General features: G+C 34.6%; 1 protein-coding gene across 2 annotated transcripts in view; it reads left to right on the top strand.

Moving 5' to 3' along the window:
* The window catches only part of asz1 (ankyrin repeat, SAM and basic leucine zipper domain containing 1), a 31806-nt gene extending 12404 nt beyond the window's left edge, over window positions 1-19402 (top strand). The window contains 9 exon segments of one of the 2 annotated variants that reach the window (NM_200230.1): window positions 2439-2550; window positions 2964-3098; window positions 3212-3333; window positions 5320-5392; window positions 6312-6368; window positions 6646-6758; window positions 10913-11018; window positions 13440-13553; window positions 19036-19402. In NM_200230.1, the coding sequence (NP_956524.1) occupies window positions 2439-2550; window positions 2964-3098; window positions 3212-3333; window positions 5320-5392; window positions 6312-6368; window positions 6646-6758; window positions 10913-11018; window positions 13440-13553; window positions 19036-19200 (997 nt within the window). In that variant the 3' untranslated portion in view covers window positions 19201-19402. 2 annotated transcript variants of the gene reach the window in all.
* The last annotated feature ends 4083 nt before the right edge of the window (window positions 19403-23485 follow it).

The following is a 23485-nucleotide window of genomic DNA, read 5'->3' as shown; positions in this document are numbered from 1 at the left end:
ATAGGTAAATTTGGTAGGCTAAATTGTCCGTAGTGTATTGTATGAATGAGAGTGTATAGGTGTTTCATTGTGAGGGGTTGCAGCTAAATTGGCATCTGCTGCGCAAAACATGTGCTGGATAAGTTGGCGGTTTGTTCCGCTGTGGTGATCCCTGATAAATAAATGGACTAACCTGAAAAGAAAATAAATGAATAACTTGCTCTCTAAGAAAAACTTTTTTTGAACAACTTCTTTGCTTAAGCTGTGTTCCTTACACCACTCCAAGCTAAATTTGAGTGTTTTTTTTAAATGATAACCTACAGTATATGGACAAATATCAACCAGGCCGTTATGATGCCAGTAAACCATTTAATACTATACTGTAGTATAGCAATTTTTGTCAAGAACTAAAGCAGTGATCACATTGTGCTAATGTTGCATTGTATGGCATTTGATATACTCTTTTAGTGCTTTTGTAAAGTTTTCTTTTTTCAAATTAAGTAATAAAATTGGAAACACTTTAGAGCAGTGATTCTCAAACTTTTTTTCATTAAGTAACACTTTAGAAAAAAAAAATTGTCTCTCCAAGTACCACCATAATGAGCAGTACTGAAATACAGTAGTAGGCCCAGTAAAGCAGCTACAGCTCTGTACAGTTCAAAAATGAGGCAGATTCATTCCTGTTATTAAGAATATTATTGTCAGCCACTTTAAACATTAGAAATGGTTTGAACATTAACAATATACAGTACTGTGCCTGTTTGTAAAGAAAATAATTAAATAAAAATAACCTCAACATTTAATTAAAATGTGTTTTTAAAAGTTAAAAACAAAAAGTTACTGTTTTTAAAAAGTAAAAAAAATAATAATAACAAAAAAAACTTAAATGTAAAGTATTAACATATAGTGGCCTATTTATCAACACCTGTAATGTAGGCTATATGTCATTATATTTATATATAAATAATTTTTAAATGTACATATGACATTTGGAAGGGCATCCTCTGCGTAAAAACTTGCTGGATAAGTTGGTGGTTCATTCCGCTGTGGCGACCCCGGATTAATAAAGGGACTAAGCCGACACAAAAATGAATGACATATTTAATACCTCCGTGTACCACTAAGGAAGCCCCTCTGTGTACCACTAAGGAAAACACAGTTTGAGAACCACTGCTTTAGAGCATACACCTGTAGGTCTCAAACTTAATTCCAACCCTAATCAAACACAGCTGATCCAAATAATCAAGGTGTTCGAGACTACTATAGACTATTAAGCAAGTGTGATTTGGCGGTAGTTGAAGCTAAACAATGCAGAGTTGCAGCCGTCCAGGAGTTGAGTCAGTCCTGAACCTGTAGGGCAAGTGTCCTGCTGATCTTAGGTCCAAATTGCTTCAGCACACCTGCCTGGAAGTTTCTAGTATACCTAGTAAGAGCTTGATTAGCTGGTTCAGGTGTGTTTGATTAGGGTTGGAGCTAAACTCTAAAAGGGCCCTCCAGGACCGAGTGTGGACACCCCTGCTTTAGAGTAATGGTCCATTAGTTAATGTATTTATTAACATAAACTAAGTTTGAATAATCTTAAGCATTTATTAATCATATTTCAACATTAACTAATGCATTATTAACATCCAAAGTTGTGCTTGTTAATATTAATGCACTGTGAGTTAACATCAACTAACAATATTTAACTTGAATAAGATTAACGTTAACAAAGATGAATAAATACAGTAATGTATTACCAATTGTTTGTCCATGTTAGTAAATACGTTAACTAATGGACCATTATTCTAAGATGTTATTCTAGATGACTAAAACAATGAATTATTACCTCAAATGTTATAAAATGGCAAGTTAAATTTGAAATAAAAATGCACAAAATTCTAATTCTGATTAGTACTAAATCTCTAATTTACTACAAAATCTATAATTTCCTCATATAATCAAATGGGGTTCGAAACAACCCTGGACTCCATTGTCTTTCTTCAGAGAAAACAAACAAAAAACATATCTTTTCAGTTTTTTTTTTTTAGGTTGATCATTTATACTGCATTTATAAAACAAATACAATTTTAATTCTGTTATAACATTATTACAGTATTATTAAAATAACACTTAAAATTATAAGTAAAACAAATAATGTGCTTATTAATAAAACTTTTCTAGTATTAGGCTAAGAATTTAAGTGTGTAGGAATTAAGAAATTATTTTCTTTTATTGAAAGTTGCTGTCTAAATCCATTCTATATCCAGAAAATAAGATAACAAGCTTGTATCTTGTGTCATTTGTCATTTCAAATATTGTTTTTCTTGTTCCTTAGGATAGTAACTACAGAAAAAAAAGATTACTATTGCACTTATCTAAATGTGGCCATGAATGTACAGTAACTCTCTCTCCTTATGTGTTTGTACCCAGGAGCATAATCACAGTAACCTCTGTCTCTTCTGTTGTGTCTTGCGCAGGAGCAGTATGACGTGTTTGATGCTCGCTTCCAGATACGGCTATAGTCAGGTCATAAACCTGCTGGTGTCACACGGAGCAGCACTGAACTATCAGAACGATAATGGACAAACGGTAAGATCATCAACAAAGATGCTACAGTATAAAAGTTTCAACTAAAAATGAATATTTACTCAACCTCAAATCTGAGTTTCTTTTTTCTGCTCAAAATAAAAGACGTTTGTTGGTAACCAAACCAAGTTGATGGTTTCCATTTACTTTCACAGTAGAAAAAAATACTGTGGATGTCAATGGGGACTGTTAAATATTTGGTTAACCAAACATCTTCTTTTGTGTTTGAGAGGAAATAAACTCTCGTAAGTTAATGGTGATTGGTTACAAAGTTTTTTGGACATACTATCCCTTTTAGAAGATGTATATGATGTAAATTTAATATAAAATATAGCCTAATACACTTTTGAATATAAATGAACATCTAATATTATGTTTTTCTCTCCATTGGACTTCAATTTTGCTTTATGGACAAGGCCCTCATAATCGCAGTGCAGTATGGACATGAAACTGCTGTGCTGAAACTGCTTCAACTAGGAGCAGATAAGTTTATGAAAACCAAAACAGGGAAGATGGCAGCCGACATGGCCAAAGTGTTCAATTATCCAGAGGTAAATGTTTCCTGTTTAATCCTACTGTGATCTCTTACCATCAGAAATCATCGACTTGTTCTTTTTTTTTTTTTTACTTGAGAGTGTGAAATATTAATATTTTGCTCCTTCAGATCGCCAGGATTCTTCAAACTCCAGAGCTCCCGACTTTAAATGGCCTTGGACTGTCTAAAACTGATGCCCTGTGTCAGTTTCTCAATCAAAACCCTGATCGTCCCTCTGCCTGTAAAGAGAGGTGAGGCTCTCCGTCTTTGGTTGTAACTCCCTCTAGTGGTGACTGACAAATGGTGTTCTTGAGGTGCTCAAATGTTTTCCTTTGAAATACATAGAATATTATTCAGGCAAATGTTGCATTATGTTTAAAGTAAAGTTGCTGTGCGTGTCCTATATATATATATATATATATATATATATATATATATATATATATATATATATATATATATATATATATATTTTTTTTTTTTTTTTATATATGTATTTCATAATATTTAAGTGAACAAAAGAATGATTCCATTAAGCCAATTCACCTATATCATCTACATTTTATTTGTATTTTTTGTAGCTCAAAAAGAAAACTTTTGCAAGTGTGAAAATTCTTTGTTTCTCAGGGTGTGATTTTGTTGTCATGCATTTGAGTAAAAGTTTTTAAAGTGTCATTCTATAAACTGCATTTCTTTAAATAACATGCATAAAACAACAAAAAGAAGTCATGTTTTCAGACTAATTGATATTCATTGTTAGACAACTTGATGCAAATATTTTGTCTTCTAAAGAGATAAAAAAACTTTTGTTACACATTTTACTTCAATCAAAATTAACCTTTTTGAGAAGACTCTAAATGGCAGTATTGTTATTTACAATAAATATTACAAGATCTTTATAGAATTAAACAAAAATGAACATTTTGCTCAAACACAGCACAGTAAATACAGAGAAACTGAGAGTTTTCAAGTGGCTTATACTCGGGGCTTGATATTACCACCCGCCAACCCAAATGTGGGTAGATTTCAGCAGTGGTGGGTTAGACAGACACTGTCACTAGCTACTTTGGCATTTTGAAAAAACGGTGAAAGTCCACACTCCCGTTTACTTGCACAAAGCAACTGTGCCTATAGAGGAAATGTAACTGCTGTGGTCGGTTCTCTTTGAAATATACTGGGGAAAAAAGCGATCTTCATGCTCCCATAGCGCTTGCCACATTTGTTTTAACTATTCTTTGAACAGATTAATAATTGGCCTAACGTTAATCGTTGTTGTTTTTTACACCTGCTTACTTTTGCTTAGTTATTTTTGTTAATATGGTTTAATAATTTTTTCCTTTTACAATAACATAGCTTTTAAATTGAGATTAACTCCCCGTTTATGTGTAGTTAACTGGTGATCTGAGACATTTTCCCAGTGATGGGTTGCAGCTTGAAGGGCATCAGCTGCATAAAACGTGCTGGATAAGTGGCCAGATCATTCCGCTGTGGTGACCCCAGATTGATAAAGGGACTAGGCCGAAAAGAAAAGAAATGAATGAATGAGACTACTGTGCATATTTTAGATACATGACAATATATTATCTTTAAATGTCAGTTGTTTTATTTTAAAGAAGTTTTGTTGACTAAAAAGAGCATGTATACAGCTATATTTAGCTTGTTTTGACACATCATTTAAAATTTGTGGCTAAGAAATAATAATTTGTTTATTTTTGGTGTGGCCAGAGATAAATTGGGTAAATCCTTCATTTTGAGCCATGATAAGTCAAGTGAAACAAAAACGAATTGCAATGTGACGCTATGAAAGCACAACTCATTTGCTCATCATGCTCATTGAGCAAGCTCATACACAAAACACAAAAAAAGTAATGTCAAGCCCTGCTTATACTTGTGGAAATCTTTTTTTCAAAGTGACTTTTTTTAAATAAATAATTAAACAATGTTACAAAAAAGTTTAATTGGAAATTTCAAATATTTTATTGTTCTAATAAAATAATTTTAATTAAACCAATTAACTTTTTAACTTAATTTGACTTTTTTTATGTTTAAAAGTTTAAATAAATAAATCTTACTGACTTCAGACTTTTACATTATCTGAAAATTTACATAAGTTATGTAAATTTCTAGATGGCTAAAAAAGTAAATAAGACAATTTCTAGTCTTTAATCTGTACTAATATGAAGTCAAATGAACACAGATGTTGACAATCTTATTGTATTTTTTGGTTTAATCCTCAGTTCCTCTAAGCTGAGTGATATTGAACTTCTGCTGCACGGTCTGAATCTGGATCATCTCTCAGGCATTATGGTGGTGAGTTACAGTATGTTACTGTTGTGCTAACACAGATGTGCTTACAGTAATGTGCTAGATTGTCTTTTTTTGGCTGATTGTAAGTGTTAAGCTTGTAATTCTGTTACCATTTTTCCGTGAATTATTTGTTTTTATTGTTATTGTTTGATCAATGAAGTTGTTTAAGTTGTCCTTTTGAGAGTTCTAGATGAGTGAACTTCTGTTATGTTACTGACACAATTCCTGTGGGTGGAGTATCGTTTGTTTTTAATAGCTGTTTCCACAGACACACACACACACACACACACACACACACACACACACACACACAGAGAGAGAGAGAGACACAGTCTTGGTTTGTGTTCATATAGAAATTGAAAATGGCAAGCTATTTTATTATACTGAAAAATTAGAAAGTCCTTACACAGATATTAGTGGGAATGTTTTTTTCTTGCCTACTAGTGATCTGACTAAACAGTCCCCCACCCCCACACCCCCCAACAACGAAGCAGGATACAAATCCTTTTAAAAAATACAAAGAAATAAGAGTTTATCCAGCTGATTTCATGCTTATTACAGAGTCAGATAAACAGTGAATTGGTCTGTGCTGATTGTATTAAATATTAATAAGTCACAGTTAGGTGATGCCTAATAATAATATTCTGAATTAGATTTTGTTCTTATATTTTGATTCTAGTTTAATCATTTTGTGGGGTTCGTGGTATATTTATATCAATTTTGTCTAATTGAACAATTTTTTTTGTTTGTTTATTGTAGTTTAGTTACTACTTCTATTTTGTTTGTTTACATTTTTAATAATATAATGTATGCTTTTAAAAAATAATTAACAAATAAAGTGTGATTCCTACATTTAATAGAGCAGTAAAAACATGCCTTTTCCACATTTTTTGTTGTTGTTGTTGTTGTTGTTGTTTTACAGGAACAAAATGTAACTTGGAGCGAACTGTTGGTCATGGATAAGAAGGATCTAGAAAAGGTTTATATAATATATTTTTTTATTTTTATATTTTTTTACAATCAGAAAAAAAGAAACACATTTTTGCAATCATTTGGTTTTTACAGCTATAGAAAGGAGCTTAAATTTTAGACTTTACACCACATGTTGACCGATTTGGCTCAAGTAAGGCAAGATAAAATGAATTCTAATCATATGAAAGGGTCATAAGTGTTCATTTAATTAGGTTTGTGGTATAGTTGTGTATATATTCATGAAATATTGGTTTGCATTGTTAAAGCTCTTTGTGTCTTTGTAGATCGGTGTAACTCATCCTGTGGATCAGAAGCAGATTCTCAGTGCCATGGAGCAGATGCAGCTTGATAAAGTAGATCTGGACACCCTGACGCCTCTTAATAACATAGACAGCGGGTAAAGCTCATTCAGTCTCAATCCAAACTAAACTAAACTTGATTGTTGATCTTTATTACGTTATCAAATCCAAACCATAAATTGCAAAAAATGCTTTCCTTTCATTTATAGTCCAAATATCAAAAAATTCTTAAATCAAGAACAACCTTTTCTTGACAGGAAAAAATTTATAGCGTTTCTTTTAGTTATATGTTAATATTGAGTCAGATTTTAATTTAATGCAAGAAAATTATCTCTCAAAATAGTATTTTATTTTAGCTTTGAAATGAGATCAACTTGCTTACCCCATTGGAAGATTATTTTGCTTGTTTTAAAAGGGTGGTCCATAGTGTATTTTTAAGGCTTCGTTGTGTTTATAAGGTGCAAAGGAATGTGTGCCTATGCTTCACTTGTAGAAAATTACATTATTTTTTTCATATATCTTACTGTTATTATATACAGCTACTCGGCTAACATGAAAACGACTATCATATTTTCTAGTTCCTCCGAAAGGCTCATCCGCAAGAGGCTCTGATTGGTCAGCTAACATAATGTTCTGTGATTCGTGGATTGGCACCACATCACGCCCCTACAAGCACGCACATTTGCGCTTTGTAAAAAGAGTCAGTCAGAGCAGCTGTTAGCTCCGCTAGCTGCCTGAATCAGACAGTAAAATGAAGAGCACACAGCTCACGTCTGCTCTCTAAAATAAAATCTGACAAGTGTCTCACATATATTTGGAATATCATGTAATGTGAAACGTTCACTCTTTTGCGAGTTTGTTATTTGAGATGTAGAATACAGTTTGAATGATAAATATTAATTTGTAGCTAAATTGTTAATGCTGCCAAACAGCATTTCACGTTGTTTACTTTCCCATTTACATCTTCACTACTACATACCATTAATATATATATATATATATATATATATATATATATATATATATATATATATATATATATATATATAATTCTCTGGAACATAATTAAAATTAAACTGTAAGCACTTCTCTCTTTGTGTCGAGTCCTTTGGAAGCCCAAATACAGCAACGGAAAAAGCTCTGTGGAAATAGCAGCGTTTGGATGGCATTTTAGCTTTCTCTGCTACATTACAGCATCTCTGTCCACGCACCATCGCTGCGCAGGGTGTATGTGCGTGGGAAGACCTTGTGATCTAACTAGTCCGGATGTATTTTTTGTAGTCTTCAAACTTCGTTCGCTCTAGGCTTTGCTAGGCGAACTCTGTAAAAGCCAAGGTCTCCCTTTGCATTGAACTTTGAGTGCATTACATTCAGAAATGTTGTTTGTGTTCACACAGCTACATTACACATGAGCTAAAGTTTAAAATATGATATCGTAGCTGACCACCCCTTGAATACAAAACTCACAAAATTTTGCCTTAATTTTTTTAAAAACGAAACGATCTTTTTACTGGTCAAGAAAATGCTTCTTGATTTAAGAAATTTTAGATATTTAAACTAGAAACAAGACAAACTCTGAACTAGAAAAGATTTTTCTTGTATTACACTGTCTTTTTTGTCCTATGAAAAGCTTTCCAGGCTTGTAACGGTGTAAATATGCACCCCAAAACTCAATGCAGAACAACAAAGGCTGTCTTAAGGGTTTAAGCTCTAATAATGATTTGTTAGGTGAGAAATGAACCGCTGCCATTGCTGCACACTGTGGACTCTGACGGATGATGACGAGGAGGCGGCGTTTGACTTTAAAGTCTATTCTTAATGAATCTAATCAATCTGTAATTTCTTTATTCAATGTCGGTGGGGTACAGCCGAGGGCAGACGGACACACAGTAAATTGTGCCTTTAAATCCTGGTCTGATAGGCGCTCCATAAACACACATTAAAAGGATATAGAGTTACAGTGAAATTCATCGCCACAGTTAATTTCCTGCCTAATGGGATGTATGTAAACATGCGTCACCGCTTTGACAAGAGTTCATAAGTCGTTTCCGGCAGATAACTTCATGTGGCTTTGATACTGATGTTATTTTTAGGAGCGAATTTTTTATTTCTTTTTTTGATATTATAATTGTTTTCAGTTGTCGGATTATTTAAAATACATCAACGTAAATGCCCTGTGATACAAATTGATGGATCTGCTCATGGTGCCTGTTGGGACGGTGGCATTAACCCAGCACTTAGCAATACCACAAGAGCCTATCACTCATTCGGTCATAGAAAAACTAACAAAGTGGCGCTCGGAGCCCATCTCTCTGTCCTGGAGGAGATAGTAACTCCAGAGTGTCTGACAGTGTTTACCACAGCCTCTGACAGAGTGTTAGGAGAAGAAAACGGCTGCTTGGGGAAATGCTCTGTTAAGATAACACTATCAACATTGCGCGGTATGTGTGAGCCATTACAGGACAGTTGTAAGTGATGACAGAAGTGCGCCAAGAATGCTGTCATCAAATTAAGTGCTTCAGCTTTCGGTGTTTGTGATTTTTAGCATAAACAGGTTGGCCTTTGTTTGTCTTTTTATTAATAATTATTTACCGAAATAATGTAATGGAACAAATGAATAGATATTTTCAGTTTCTCTGGATATACAATTCAGTTATGCGTTTAATTAAAAAATGATTTTGTACAACACTGATGACATTTCTTACAAATTTAACAACATTTTTAGCATTATTTTCCCAGAAAATTACAATTAATCAGAATAGGGCTGCACAATATGTAGTTTCAGCAGCGATATCACAATGTGTGTATCCGCAATAGTCACATCGCAAGATATGCAATGCTGAGTTCGGATTATAGATGATGTGGAACCACAAGTTAAAACCCATGACATTTGTGGAGCTACTGCAAAATTTAAGCATAATAGCATGCTTAATTTTATATAGAATTCATATAGATTCAATGCAAAGTTAATTATCTACATTTGTTTTAGGGCTTGTGATTATATGAGCATTTTAAGAGTGTTTAAAGCATTTTAATAGTGCATAAAGTGGTTAAATAATAATAATAATTATTATTATTATTATTAAGTTATTGGTCATACTTTATTTTGATTGTCCGTTTGTTGAATTTAAGTTACATTGCATCTACATGCCAACTAATTCTCAATAGATTATAAGTAGACAGGTAGGTTAGGGTTAGTGTAAGTTGACATGTACTTGCCAAGTTTCTAATAGTCAGTTAAATGTCTGTTGAAGGAGCGGTATCAACAGATATTAAGCAGACAGTCACCTAATACTCAAATGGACCATGAAAATAAAGTGTTACCGAGTTATTTCTATGATTTTGCAGTGATATTTTACATTTTATTTTTTTATTTCTGAACCCGAACATTGTTAGACTCTCCCCAGAAAGCCATAAAGCTTTTTTTATTTCACTTTTAACATTTGCTCCATTGTGGTTATGGCTGTATTTTGTTTATTACACTCCCCTAAAAACCATCCCACTCAATCTAAATTAACGACTTTCCAAAAAGAACTGTTTAAATCATCTGGTAAATTTGTATTGATATTGCATTATATATCGCTAAGGGAAAAAAAATTGTCATGTCAAATTTTTCCAATATCGTGCAGCACTAAATCAGAATAACAAATGTAATTGAAAATCTAATATAACCATTGTATGTAAATCCATCTTTTTGTCATTTAATGCAACAAACATGCTTTAAATCAGTGGTTCCCAATTCCAGTCCTAGGGTCCCCCTGTCCTGTACTCTTGATTCAGATCATCAGCTTATTAACATAGAGATCTATGATCTGATTCTTGTCCATCAAATCAGAGAGACATACAAAATGTGAAGGGTGGGGGGTCCCAAGGACTGTATTTGGGAACCACAGCTTTAAATAACTGTATTTTTATTTTAAACTTATTTATTTTAAAGCAAGAATGTCATCAGTATTTTACAATATATATATATTTTAATGAATTTCATAACTGTAATATATTTTTTAAGTGGTCTCAAATGTTTTCCTATAGCTGTGTGTATTTAATATAGGCCTTTCTTTTGTTGACATGCAATTTTTTTGTTTAAAAATGTGCAGTATAAGCAAAGAAAAATAACTTTGTTGCCCTGTAAGTTATGCAAGTTGCACATCAAGTAATTTGCAGACTCATTACAGGCATATCTTTTACACTGCAGTTCAAGTACTTTGTAAGTTGAATAAAGAGCTTCATTCTTGAAATGTCTGTTCCCCAGGAGCGAAGATTTCCTCAACTTTCTGATCAGCCTGAAACAGCAGTGCTCTTATTTGACAGAAGCCTTGCAGGACGTCATCAGCAGGTTCCCACGTAGCCCTTCTGAGGTTTGTTGTATACTCTAGATTACCCCGTCATGTAGGGCTAGGTGATATGGCTAAAATGTAATCTCAACAATTATTTTCCATATTGAACGATAATGATATATATTTTGATATAAGATGTTAATGCTTCTAGATTTAAGAGTACCCCAACAATGACTGAAGCCACAAAAATTAGAGGGTGAATTAAATGGCATCAAATTTTCGGCTGATACATTTTCAGTGGTCAAATTCGGTACATCTCTAATATCAACACACTTTTAGATTCCCGTTGTTGCACATTTCTGCTGTGTGATTGGCTCTTCGGTCAATATAGAGTAAAAACGTCTAAAGCGGGGGTTTCAAACTGACGTCAAAAATATAACAAGATTCAACCTGCTAAAACATATTATGAACATCTATAATTGATGCGCTGTCACATAATCACTTGTGGTTTTCACCTTGTGGACATTTAAAATAATCAGCATTCTGAGTATTTTTACTTTGTTTCTCCCATTGTACGTTATTGAGAGTAACACATGCATATTATGTCTGTGGCTGATTTAAACGTTGAAATATATATCCGTAAGTGCTTTATTTTTACTACAGCTCTATTGTTGTAAATATTCAAGGGTCATTTGACTATTATCAGTTTTATACTACTTGTATTTTGTTGTACAAACACTTCTTCATGGCTTTCACGTTATGCTAGTGGTGTAACAAATATGATATTTTTGCTAACATTCGATTCAAATTGTCTCATTTTAATAGATTTTTTTTCATATGCATATTAAGATTTGTATAAAAACTATCTACATTAGTAAAACTGTACTGCTGGTTGAACTTTATAAAGTAAATGTGGATGTGTACATATTTTCCCCCTCTTTGTAGTTTTATATATATAAAAAAAAGATATTGAGAGGAACAATTGCCAGTAAAGTCACTTACTGTAAGTTACCCAAACTGCTTTCTGCAGTTTTTTGCTATTGGTACAATACAATTGGTTGGGTCAGAATAATTTATTATTATGCCTAATATTTGTAGTATTTTCATAGCAATTTATACACCCTCTTCAATATTTAAAACAAGAAACAAAAAGCTAGACTGTTGACTGCAAATAGTCTTTGGAAGAATGACTTGGTTTGTGTCTAACACTCGCCCATACAGTATATACAACAACCAAAGATACAGTATATTTCAGCAGCAGGTGTGTGTGACACGATAAACATGCTGATTCACATTATCACTGGTGATGGGTAATGCTTGAAATATATTCATCAATTATGTCAGGTTTCTACTTTTTTCTTGTGCCATATGTAAAAATGGCCCTTCTATGAATTGTCAGTCACTAAAATGGCCCCCCTGCCAATTTTTGTTTTTGAGACTCCTGGTCTAAAGCTTATGATTTATATCGACTAGTTATCGTGATTCAATATAATAGCATATAATGGCCCAGCCCTAACATCCTGTAGTAAAACCGGAGCAATTTCAAGTATTCCAGTTTGTTTCTTTAGTCTTGTATTGTCAGGCTGATTTGTGGAAGTCTTGCCCTGCACTGTATTCAGACCCACAGTAGAACCAGACTTTTAGAACAGTCAAGAATGACTGACTGACTAACATGTAAAACAGTTCTTTTATTATAAAAAGTTTTTTTTTTTTTTTTTTGCATTTACATGGTCTTTAAAAGGGTTTTAAATTAACATAGCAAATGTGTACACATAGCAAATCCCCCCCCCCACCCCCAAAATTGGGGAGAAATTCAACTTTTAACAGCTATTTACCCTGGTTTTTGTTGCTACTGTTAATTTCAGTGTATATTGTATGTTTCTCTCTTTTTTGCCAAACAAAATTCATAAAATTTTATGGTAATAAAATAAAAGGTTGCCACAATTAAATTTAAGGAAAACATTTTTATTTATACCTGTAAATAATCATGCATATTTTTAATACTTTCTTTTTGTTGTTGTTTACATTTTAACTTGCCCCAAAACATTGTTGTCTGATTTTTTTTAATTAATTAATTTATTTATTTATTTATTCGAGTTTCAAGGGTTTAAAGCGATAGTTCATTTAAAACGGAAATAACCTGACAATTTATTCTCCCTCATGTGGTTTTTAAACCTTTTTTTTTTTTTTTTTTTTTTTAAATGCTGGTTACTGGGACCCATTGACTTCCATAGTAGGGATAAAACAAACTCTGGAAGTCAATGGTTGCCAGCTACCAGCAGTTTTCAAAATGTTGTCTTTTGTTTTTATAAATGTTAAAAATGTATTTTTTGAGTGAACTATCCCTTTAAATGTGTATGGCACCTCTGAAAGTGACTAACCTAGTTTTCTGAAGATATCCATGATTACAGCTATAAATTCAGATTCAGAATTTTCGACTCAAGTAGCTGTAGGCAGAATTATTATTATCTCCCACTTGCTTGTGATGTCTTTGTTCAACAGGTTGTTCTTACATGTGATCCCAAGAGAGAGGCTCAAGCCCTTTGCACTGAGATAGTAACTCAGACAGGAGACCTCCAGAAAGAGATACTCTGTCTTAAGACCCTGCTCAGTAAGGTCAGTCACGTCTACATTCCTTCATGTCCTCATCTTTCATCTTCTCTGACGCTTCTGTTAGTCTCTCTTGCATGACGATGAAGGGGAGTCAGTTGTGAAATTCGAACAAATAAATTGAGGATGTTATCGGCTAACACTTTCCAGGGAATTTTCAACAAGATTTTTGGAAAGTTTGTAGCCTGTTGTTTTTCTCAAACAATTTAAAATAGGGCTGCTCAATATATTGTTTCAGCATTAATGTCACAATTTGCACATCCACAGTAGTGTGCAATGTTGATTTTTGTAAAATATTTTGGGATTATAGTGAAGCTGGAGTGAAAATTATAGACTAAAAGTTCATTGTCTGTCTGTGTTTTTAAAGCCTTTGCATTCAGGGACAAGAAATTGTACAGTTTGTATTTTTAATAAAGATTAATTTCACTGAATTATTTATACAATGAATGCTGTACAGGATTATTTAACATTTAATTATTACATTTTTTATCTAAATGCAGTTAGACTTCTCTAAAAAGCATAAAGCACTGTTTATTTCACTTTTATTTTGGCTTTAGTGTATTTATTTATGCTTTTAATCCTAACCCTAACCATGACTTAAGTTTTTTTCTTGCTTGCTACTACTTTTAATTTGTTTATCATATTTTATGCTTGATCAATCTAAATGAACGAATTCATTCCAAATAGAGCTATTAAAATCACCTGGTAAAATTAACATATATCGCAGATAAACAGAATATCGCAATGCTAGATTTTTCCAATATCATGCAGCCTTAATTTAAAACTGGACATTAACCAAATTGGATTGCATTTTAACATATTTTTTCATGGCATAAAATGAACAATGCAATAACGATGCTCCCTTAGAGATTTTGGTCTATATTGACATGATAACATACTCAGCTACAGATTTGACATCTGCACATGCATGTTGTGGATTTTCCGTTTCCACCATGTCCCAAAGGTGCACTTTCGGATTGAGATCTGCTGACAGTGGAAGTTCTTTGAGTTTAGTAAACTTGTTGTCAGTTTGAGTTTTGAGTTATGTTGTGTTATTTTCCTGAAAGCGGCCATCACAACATGAGTACACTGTGGTTATAAAGAGATGGAGATGGTCAGCATTGCTCACATAGTCTCTGGCATTTTAACAATGGTGTCAATGTGTCCCAAAACAAAATATGAGAATGTGTGTTAGGACTGTGAGATTAATCGAAAATGAATCGCTATCGTAATTTGAAACGTTGCGATTAATTGCAAGAGGCTGCAATATGAAATGTAAATGTATTATTTATTTTTCCCTTCTCAGAGCAAATGCGTGACTGCCATCTGTATGTGATAGTTTTACTAGCCAATTGAGTGAGCACACTTTCATTCTGTCCAATCAGAATTGCGCAACCGAACTATGCCCACAAGAAAAAAAAGTAAACAAACAGGAAAGCGCTGACAAGTGGGATTACGGGGTCTGCTGCATCAGAAGCATTAATAGACAAATTAATTTAAAAGAAAAACTTCATTGGTAAAATGGGAATATCTTGGTTTTAAAGTTACAGACACTGAAAAAAACAGGTAGTTTTTAAGAGCTGTCGCAGAATTGTTGCCACGGTTCACAAATTATTGAGCTGAAGCTTGCCTACAAAATTAAATCATAAATTAAATCGCTATTGCAATATCTGTCAAAAAAAATCACAATTAGATAATTTCCCCAAATCTCACAGCCCTAGTGTGTGTATCCATACATTTGATATACTGCCAGTGTTATGTGGCTGCAGTATCGCAAGCAATATCAAAATACCACTGAGCTCCTAAAATAAACTTTGAATAATCCTATATCCTGCTTGAATTTACTGAAGTGTTTTGCAAATATATTTATTTGTTTTGCCCTGGAATGGATTACAATGGATTGTCACAGATTTTTGGGATATATTAAAATAAACACAAATGAATATTTCAGAATTCAGCATAGACAGAATTTTACTGTAATTGTTCCTAAGTCAAAGGATGCCAATAAACATCATTAATACATCCATTTATGCAAAGCTTGGTATTAATTCCTGCCTGTGTTTTCATGTACTTTAAATTTTCTAAGTTCTACTCTAAATACATCTGTGTCTGGCCCTTTTTGGGTATAATTACAATTTAGCCACTATTTCATCCACAACACATAACTCAGGAGCAGTAATGGAGAAGCAGACTTGGCCTACAGTTAAGGTGTTGTCACACCTGCCTTATTTAATTTGGTTCAATCGCACCAGAGTTTGTTTTCCCTCTTGGTGCGGTTCGTCTGGGCAGGTGTTAATGTAGCAATTGCACTCAAGTGTGGACCAAAAGCGAACTAAAAAAAGTGTACCAAGATCTCCTTGAAGAGGTGGTCTCGGTACGCTTTTAAACGAACCCTGGAGCGGTTTGTTTGTGGCAAGAACATGATCTGAACTAAAACAGACCCAACCGCTTTTGGGACTAATCCAGCTGCTGTAGTCCAATGCACTGTCCCATCTTATGGGGTGTGGAGGAAAAATATTTGTTGACAGCGCGTTTAACCAACATTTTAAACAGAGAGAGGAAATAACATTACCTGGTGGATCATTGGGAATATTTTCAGAAGATGACCATGTCACAGTTTATAGCAAAGCTAATTCACGCCTCCTCCTTAAGTGACTTGCTGTTTGCAATGCATTAAAATTGCTTTTTTCCAGCCGCACCTCATTATCAAAATGTCTAAAGCGATGTATACAAACTAATATAGAATACTATGACCAGGGATACAGTCAGCCAGTGCAGCGACATATTGTGTCTGCTGGTTTGTTTACTTGCGGGAGTTCCATTGGCATTTTCCAGCATGTTTATTCAATCGAAAAGCAGTTTAGGAAATGTGTTCAATAACATCTGGCCAATGAGTGATGTGGGTTCTGTCACATGACTGCATTTTGTTTCATTTTAACTGGTTCGGACCAAAGCAATCAGTGTGGTCTGAAAAGGACCCAAAAACAGCAGAAAAATGCTACAATGTCACAATGCTACAATCATTTGTTGCCTTTGATCCGGACCACATGAACTGAACCACATATGTAAAAGCACCCTTACAGCCCATTCACATGGGGCATCTGCGTCATTCACTTTGAATGGCAGACGTCAAGCATTGCCAAACTGAATTATGGGTTTGTCTGCATCGCTTCAGTGGCTTTCAGCTCGGAAGTTGGGACTTTCTCAACTTTTCAAGCACCAATGGAGCCATCAGCCAATCAGATTGTTGTATGCAAATACACCAGCTCAGACAGTAGGTGATTGCTGACTAATTTCATTGGCTGACGCTGCTATGACGATTGTGTCAGCCCCAACATTTGACACGCCGTCTGTCAAGCGTTGATGCTGAAGCCCCATGTGAATTGGACATGACACTCACTCCTAACATGAAACTCTTCTCCCCTTCAGTTATTACGATTGCCGTTTGACAAGGCATCTACTAAGTTCATTCAAATATTTTTAGACAAATGAAATATGATTGTTTTGCCTGTTTGTATTTCAGAGGTGTGTTTGTCCTTGTATGTGTATGGAAGAGCAAGCACTGACATAAAGCTGCATTAGCACTCCTTGTGTGTATTGCCTATTCTTGTTGAATCGCTGAAAGCCTCTTCAATTGTAAGTCGCTTTGGTCAAAAGCGTCTGCTAAATGACTAAATGTTAAATGTAAATGTAGTAGGCATGTGGCTTAGGAAAGTTCAAAAAGTCTCCACAAATGTTTTAATATTCTCATTTATGACCATATGACCAACCTATGACCAACCATATGACTAATTAATATTCAAAAACCGTTGCAAATACGGTCAAAACTGAGCTTTTCATTCTTAGGGTAATTCATATGGTCATAAATGAGAATATTAAAACATTTGTGGAGACTTTGAACTTTTCCTTTGAACATTTTACATTTAGTCATTTAGCAGACGCTTTTGTCCAAAGCGACTTACAATTGAAGAGGCTTTCAGCGATTCAACAAGAATAGGCAATACACACAAGAAGTGCTAATTATACAAAGTAACTTGTTTGTGCTCAGAGACTTTAGTGCTAGAGTAAGAGTGCTTCTTTTTTTTTTATTAATTTTTTTTTTTTTTTTTTAGAGAGTGGAAGGTAAAGAAGGTTTTATTCATTAGGGTTAAGGTGCTCTCGGAAGAGATGGGTTTTTAGTTGTCGTTTGAAGGATACCAGTGATTCTGCAGGCCGTGTGGGAACGGGAAGATCATTCCACAAATGGGGAACATTGAATTGAATGGTTTTGGAAAGTAACTTACGTTCTCACCGCATACATTTAAATTTATTATGTAAATATCAATGTTCAGGTGGCACAGTGGGTTGTGCTGTTGCCTCACCGCAAGAAAGTCGCCGGGTCAGTTGGCATTTCTGTGTGGAGTTTGCATGTTCTCCTCGTGTTCCCATGGGTTTCCCCCACAAGTCCAAAGACATGCACTATACTGCTGTGCAAAGGCAAAATACTGTAACTTTGTTTTTTGACGATAATTAGTTATATACATTTTTGGGACAATGTAGACCTCCTTTATCATGCGGATGAGTATCTTGAGTCAATACCATTGTTTTTTTTTTTCAAGAAAATAATGTCTTGTCTAAACAGTAACTTCCAAAAGCCCAAGCAAAACCAAGGCAGAACACTGTAACACGAGTTACCGCTCTTTGACTTGGTTTTGATATGCTTTAATTAAGTTTCGGTTCTCTGCCTTTGTTCAGCTGCACGTAAATGTAAAGTTACTGTGAGCAGCCTGGAATTACAATATCCTGCCCTTGTTTTACAGTCACACTATTATGAATAGGTTAACAGTCCGCTAAATAGAAAGCACTGCAAACAAGCAAAGACTATGAATTGCGAGCAAAAATAAATAGCATGATTACTAGACACTACAGGTGTTGCTGTTTTTTGTAAATGTTCAGCAGCAACACTGATCTTGTGGAAATTACGGCTTTTTGCCTTTGCTTTTTGCATGGCTGCTTAATTTTTGCATTAAATTATAAAGGCCGAGGACATTAACTTCAAAATAGGCATCAAAGGTCAAGCTGGAGCTCAACATTTTTTATGTAAATAAATGTCATTACTAAAACATGTAATTGCCAATGTCCTATCTATAACTAGTTCGAGCAACAAAAAAATCTTTGAAGTCATTTTTCTCCATCTAACACTAGCGAGTTAAGGTCTTTTACCTTTATAGAGCAGTACAGGTGAATTGGAGAAGCTAAATTGTCCAAAGTGTATGTGTGTGTAAATGAGATGTGTATGGGTGTTTTCCAGTGATGGGTTACAGCTGGAAGGGCATCCGCTACATAAAATGTGCTGGATAAGTTGGCAGTTCATTCTGCTGTGGCAACTGATTAATAAAGGGACTAAGCCGAAAAGAAAATGAATGAATGAATATCAGTGTTCAATTTAACATATTGAATCAAAGCACTCTATGGCACCTCTTAACCCCCTAATTGTGCTTCATTTTAGATGGATCACACAGAATACACCTTTCTGCCTTTTCAACCCAACTCCAGCACTGGTCCGAAAGCAAAAGCCAACAAGAGGTTTGCTCTGCTGCTTGGATTCGGAGGACTGTTTGGAGCAGGGCTGATACTGGTGTTGTCACAAACCAAAAAAATCTGCTATTTTTGAGATTATGCATTTCATAGATGTGTGTATTTTACGTTACCTCAGCATTTTATTAATAATTATATGTTATACATTTAAGTTGAGAGTAAGTTATGATTACCTGTTTTGTGTTGCTGTTCTAGACTGTTACTCAGGGAAATCCGCCTTATGTTCTTTTGGTTTTGCAGACTGTGCACATCAACATAAACACTTTTTTTTTCCCCAAGCCAGAATGTCGTCATTTTAACTGTTGTTGCTTTATGTAATCGCCGATCAGAGATGGACAGCTGGTGCTTTTTTGTATTACAAGGCCTGTTTGGTTTTGCTGGGTGGCCCAAAAAAGAGAAGCTATTGGCAGTCGCTGTCTGTGGTGCTGAAATGTCATTTCCGGGTGCTCACTGAGTCCAAACTGGGTGAGGAACCCTCTTATACTTGATTTCATAAAGAAAGCTGATCAGTCATATGCAGTGATATTGAAGAATATTTATTGCATATTTGTTTTCTGCCTTGAGGTGACAATGAAATTTAATATAGCATGTTCTGGCAGTTTCTCAAAATCCCTATTATGTGTGTGATACATAAGATCTGTTTATGAGCAGCAAGTAATGGCAGCACTATTGTTGGGCAATTTCTTGAATGCATTTAGGTTGCATGCAGTCTAGTTTAATTACATGTGCAAGTAATAGTTAGCTAGGTCAAGTTAAATGCATTTAATAGAACCACTTAAATTGATATGTTCTGCTATTCAGCTCTTACTGGAGAAAGGTGAGGTAGATGAACATAGTCTATAGTGTTGTAACAATGTCAAGGATCAAATTTGAGGATTGCTAATTTTTTAAAGTCTAGTGGCAAACTTAAGATCTGTGTGTGTGTTTGAGAGAGAGAGAGCACTTATAGTAACACTTTGCTGCCAATTTTGTAAACATTGAAGAGCAAGTTGAGTGCATCAGTGCACAGTAGTTTTACAGTTTTCATGTATGCATTCGGACACTACCTGACAAAAGTCTTGATGTCTATACTAGTTTTAGGAACAACAAATAATAAATCGACTTTTAGTTGATCATTTGGTATCAGAAGTAGCTTATATGATGGCCTCTAGATTAAGCTTAATTTACCAAAATAAAATATGATCATGATTTTTTATTGTTAGAACAGTAAGGTCTGACTTTGCTTAGACAAAAGTCTTGTCACTTAACAGAAATAATAAGGTCATGGTGAAGAAGCGTTCTTGCAGGACTCCCAGAATTCATCAAGATTCTTTGGCTTCATCTTCAATGTCTCGTCCTTCATTTTAGTTTGACAAGGAGCACTATCCTGCTGAAGAATTTGCCCTCCTATGGTTTGTAATGTAATGGGCAGCACAAATGTCTTGATACCTCAGGCTGTTGATGTTGCCAACCACTCTGCTGATCTCTTACACACCCCCATATTGAATGTACCCCCAAACTATGATTTTTCCCCTCACCAAACTTGACTGATTTCTGTTCGATTCTTGGGTCCATGCGGGTTCCAATAGGTCTTCTGCAGTATTTGTGATGATTGGGATGCAGTTCAACAGATGGTTCATCTGAAAAAATCTTCCCTCTGCCACTTTTCCAAATGATCAACTAAAAGTTGTTATTTGTTGCCCTTATTACTACTTTTCAGATAGTGTATATCTTCTTTTGTGGAAAAATTGTTTAAAAATGTAGAAATCAACAGCGTATCAGCTATTCTTTGATATCAGTTTTCGGTTGATTTTTATTACATCAGAAAACTTCAGCATAGCTAAACTTAGTTTCAATGGTGTTTGCAAACATTGACTGATTGTCGCTCAACTCTTGCAGAAAGTTAGTGGATGTAACATCAAGGCTGTAATTTGGTTGGTTGTGAAAAGCACATTATGCATGTTGGATGTTACACTTCCTCTAATGATAGAGCTACAGACCCTTTCATCACACAAATCTGTTTATGCATATTATTTTAGCTTGACAAATTTGATCATTTTGAATGATAAAAACTGTTTTCGTGTGTGTGCCTCTAAATGTAAATGAGCCTATGATCTGCCTCCTTCCAGAAGGGGGTGGGGCATTTACTGCTCTTGCTTCAGAACAGAACTGGAGAATGTCATGCTTAAACTGTCGAAACTGCTGAAAAGCCAAACTGCTGAAATTGTTAGAGATCTTAAGCTTTACATGTTACAACCGTTCTGCCCTATACACAAGGTGCGTAGGGCATCGTAACCCATGCAGGGCTCTGCTATATTCTCCCAAGAGTCAAAGATCACCATTGGTTGAAATATATATTCTTATTGATTACACCTGTATTATTCATACACTGTAAAACCCAACAGTCAACTTTATCAAATGAAATGAGTGTAGTGAACTCAAAATTGACTTAAAGTTAATTCTATTTATTTAAATTGAGTTTGGAACTCAGTGTTGAAGGTAATGAGTTTATTAAATACCTCGTCAGTTTAAATTAAGTTCACAGTACTCCTATAGATCAGTTTTTTAACTCCTGGTTTGTAGCAATCCCTCAAACGGTTTGAGTTGCCTTAATTTATTGGGTTTTACAGTACTCAGTTGGTTTGAGTTCTCTTCATTTATTGGGTTTTACTGTGTTTACTCAAATTGCTTCATTCACTCACCTGGAGTAAGTTCACAATACTCATTATTATTCATTTTTGAACTTGATTGGCTTGTTGCAATCGGTTTCCTCATGGTTTGAGTTACCTTAACTTCTTGAGTTTTCAGTGTATAAATATGCTCTTGAACAATGATTTGTGCAATATACAAAACAACAGCAATAATTACATCAGCAAAGTCCTGTTTAGACGGTTGTTAGATATTGCTTTTTTTCTTTAACCTGTGTCATCAGAAAATCATGGCAGGTCATGCTGTAGGCTACACCGGCCATTGTGATTCGTCATCATGGCTGATAAAAATGCAGAGTGCAGAGCTAAACGCACCTCTTACATATTTTTACTATGTGGATTATTTGTAACAACCGTGTTATTAAAAATGATTTGCTTCAGTTATTTTGAACCGAAGTTCTCCAAACCGGAGGTGCCACTCAAATTTGCGGGGAAAAAACGATGTAGCTCTTAATAAAGCTACAAAAAGTAAGCAACAGTAATAAGCACTAGTTTGCTAAAATGTAAACATTGTAACTGTTCACCAAGTAACACGGCATGATGAATGAATAAATAATTATAGCTTCATTTTTAAACAATTCTTTTGTAGCACTAGGTGGACATTAGTAACATTTAACTTAAGTTTGTTGTCCTGAAAGTGATCATAAGCTACACAAGAGTTAGAAGCATATCAGGTTATCTAATTTTAAAAGCGATTAAAATAAAATAAATCGGATCAACTAATTTTATAGGCCAACACATCTCAACTTGTTTTTTTTTTAGGGAGAACGATATTTCAAAGGTGATGAGAGGATTCATGATATTCTTTCTTTATTGACCCGAAGGATGAAATTAGGCCAATTTAAATTCCATCACCTTATGTCAAGGCTCCTCCACGCTCTCGCAAACGCGCCTTTTCCACGGAGATCACGAGATGAGTCCGGTTTTTCCCTAACAATCTTTGTTCCCATCAGTAGAAAGGAGCTCAGAATTCAAGGAAAGCGGACATATTAATTCTTTCACATAAACTGATGATCAAAGATGGAGGAGATTCTGTGCGACAAATGAACAGTTCGTGAAAAGTTCAAAAGAATGTGATAATCCAATTTCACTGCACATCGTCAAGAGCGGGACATGTTTGTGGAGAAGATGAGATGAGAGGCTTTTCAGCGCTCAGTCAATTAGGCCTTGTTCTCTAAGAGTTTTTCAGGATTTGAATTTTTCCAAGATCTCATGTAGCCTTTTTTCAGTCTCTCTATTAAGTTGTGGCACATAGCCATTATAAAAAATAAAAGTGCGTATTTGACATTTTGCGATATTAAATGTTTTAGGGAGTAAACAATTTAATTTTGAACTAAATAACAAATATTTATTGCGAATAACAGGGGGCTTTGGGGGGGGGGGTATTGACCCCCCTTAATTAGGCTTGATCCCCCCCTTAAAGCACAAGGTGTATGGGGGGGGGGGGTGTCTCTTTAAATCTGAGAAAAAGTTCACTCTGGTCTGGATTTTAAATACTAATATTAATAATTATAATGATAGATAATGGTTCATACCATTGTGAATGTATAATCGCACCATTCAGTCAGCGAGAAAAAAAAGTTATTCAACAGTCTGAAACCTAATTATTTTATGAATATGTATGTATTACGCGAACATATAATGCATTTTTTAAATTAGGCTATCATGAATTGG

The sequence above is a fragment of the Danio rerio genome, chromosome 18, assembly GCF_052040795.2.
Source record: "Danio rerio strain M-AB ecotype USA chromosome 18, GRCz13ab, whole genome shotgun sequence".
Taxonomy (NCBI): Eukaryota; Metazoa; Chordata; class Actinopteri; order Cypriniformes; family Danionidae; genus Danio; species Danio rerio.
The sequence above is the reverse complement of the archived record's forward strand: the minus strand, read 5'-3'. Positions and strand labels throughout refer to the sequence as shown.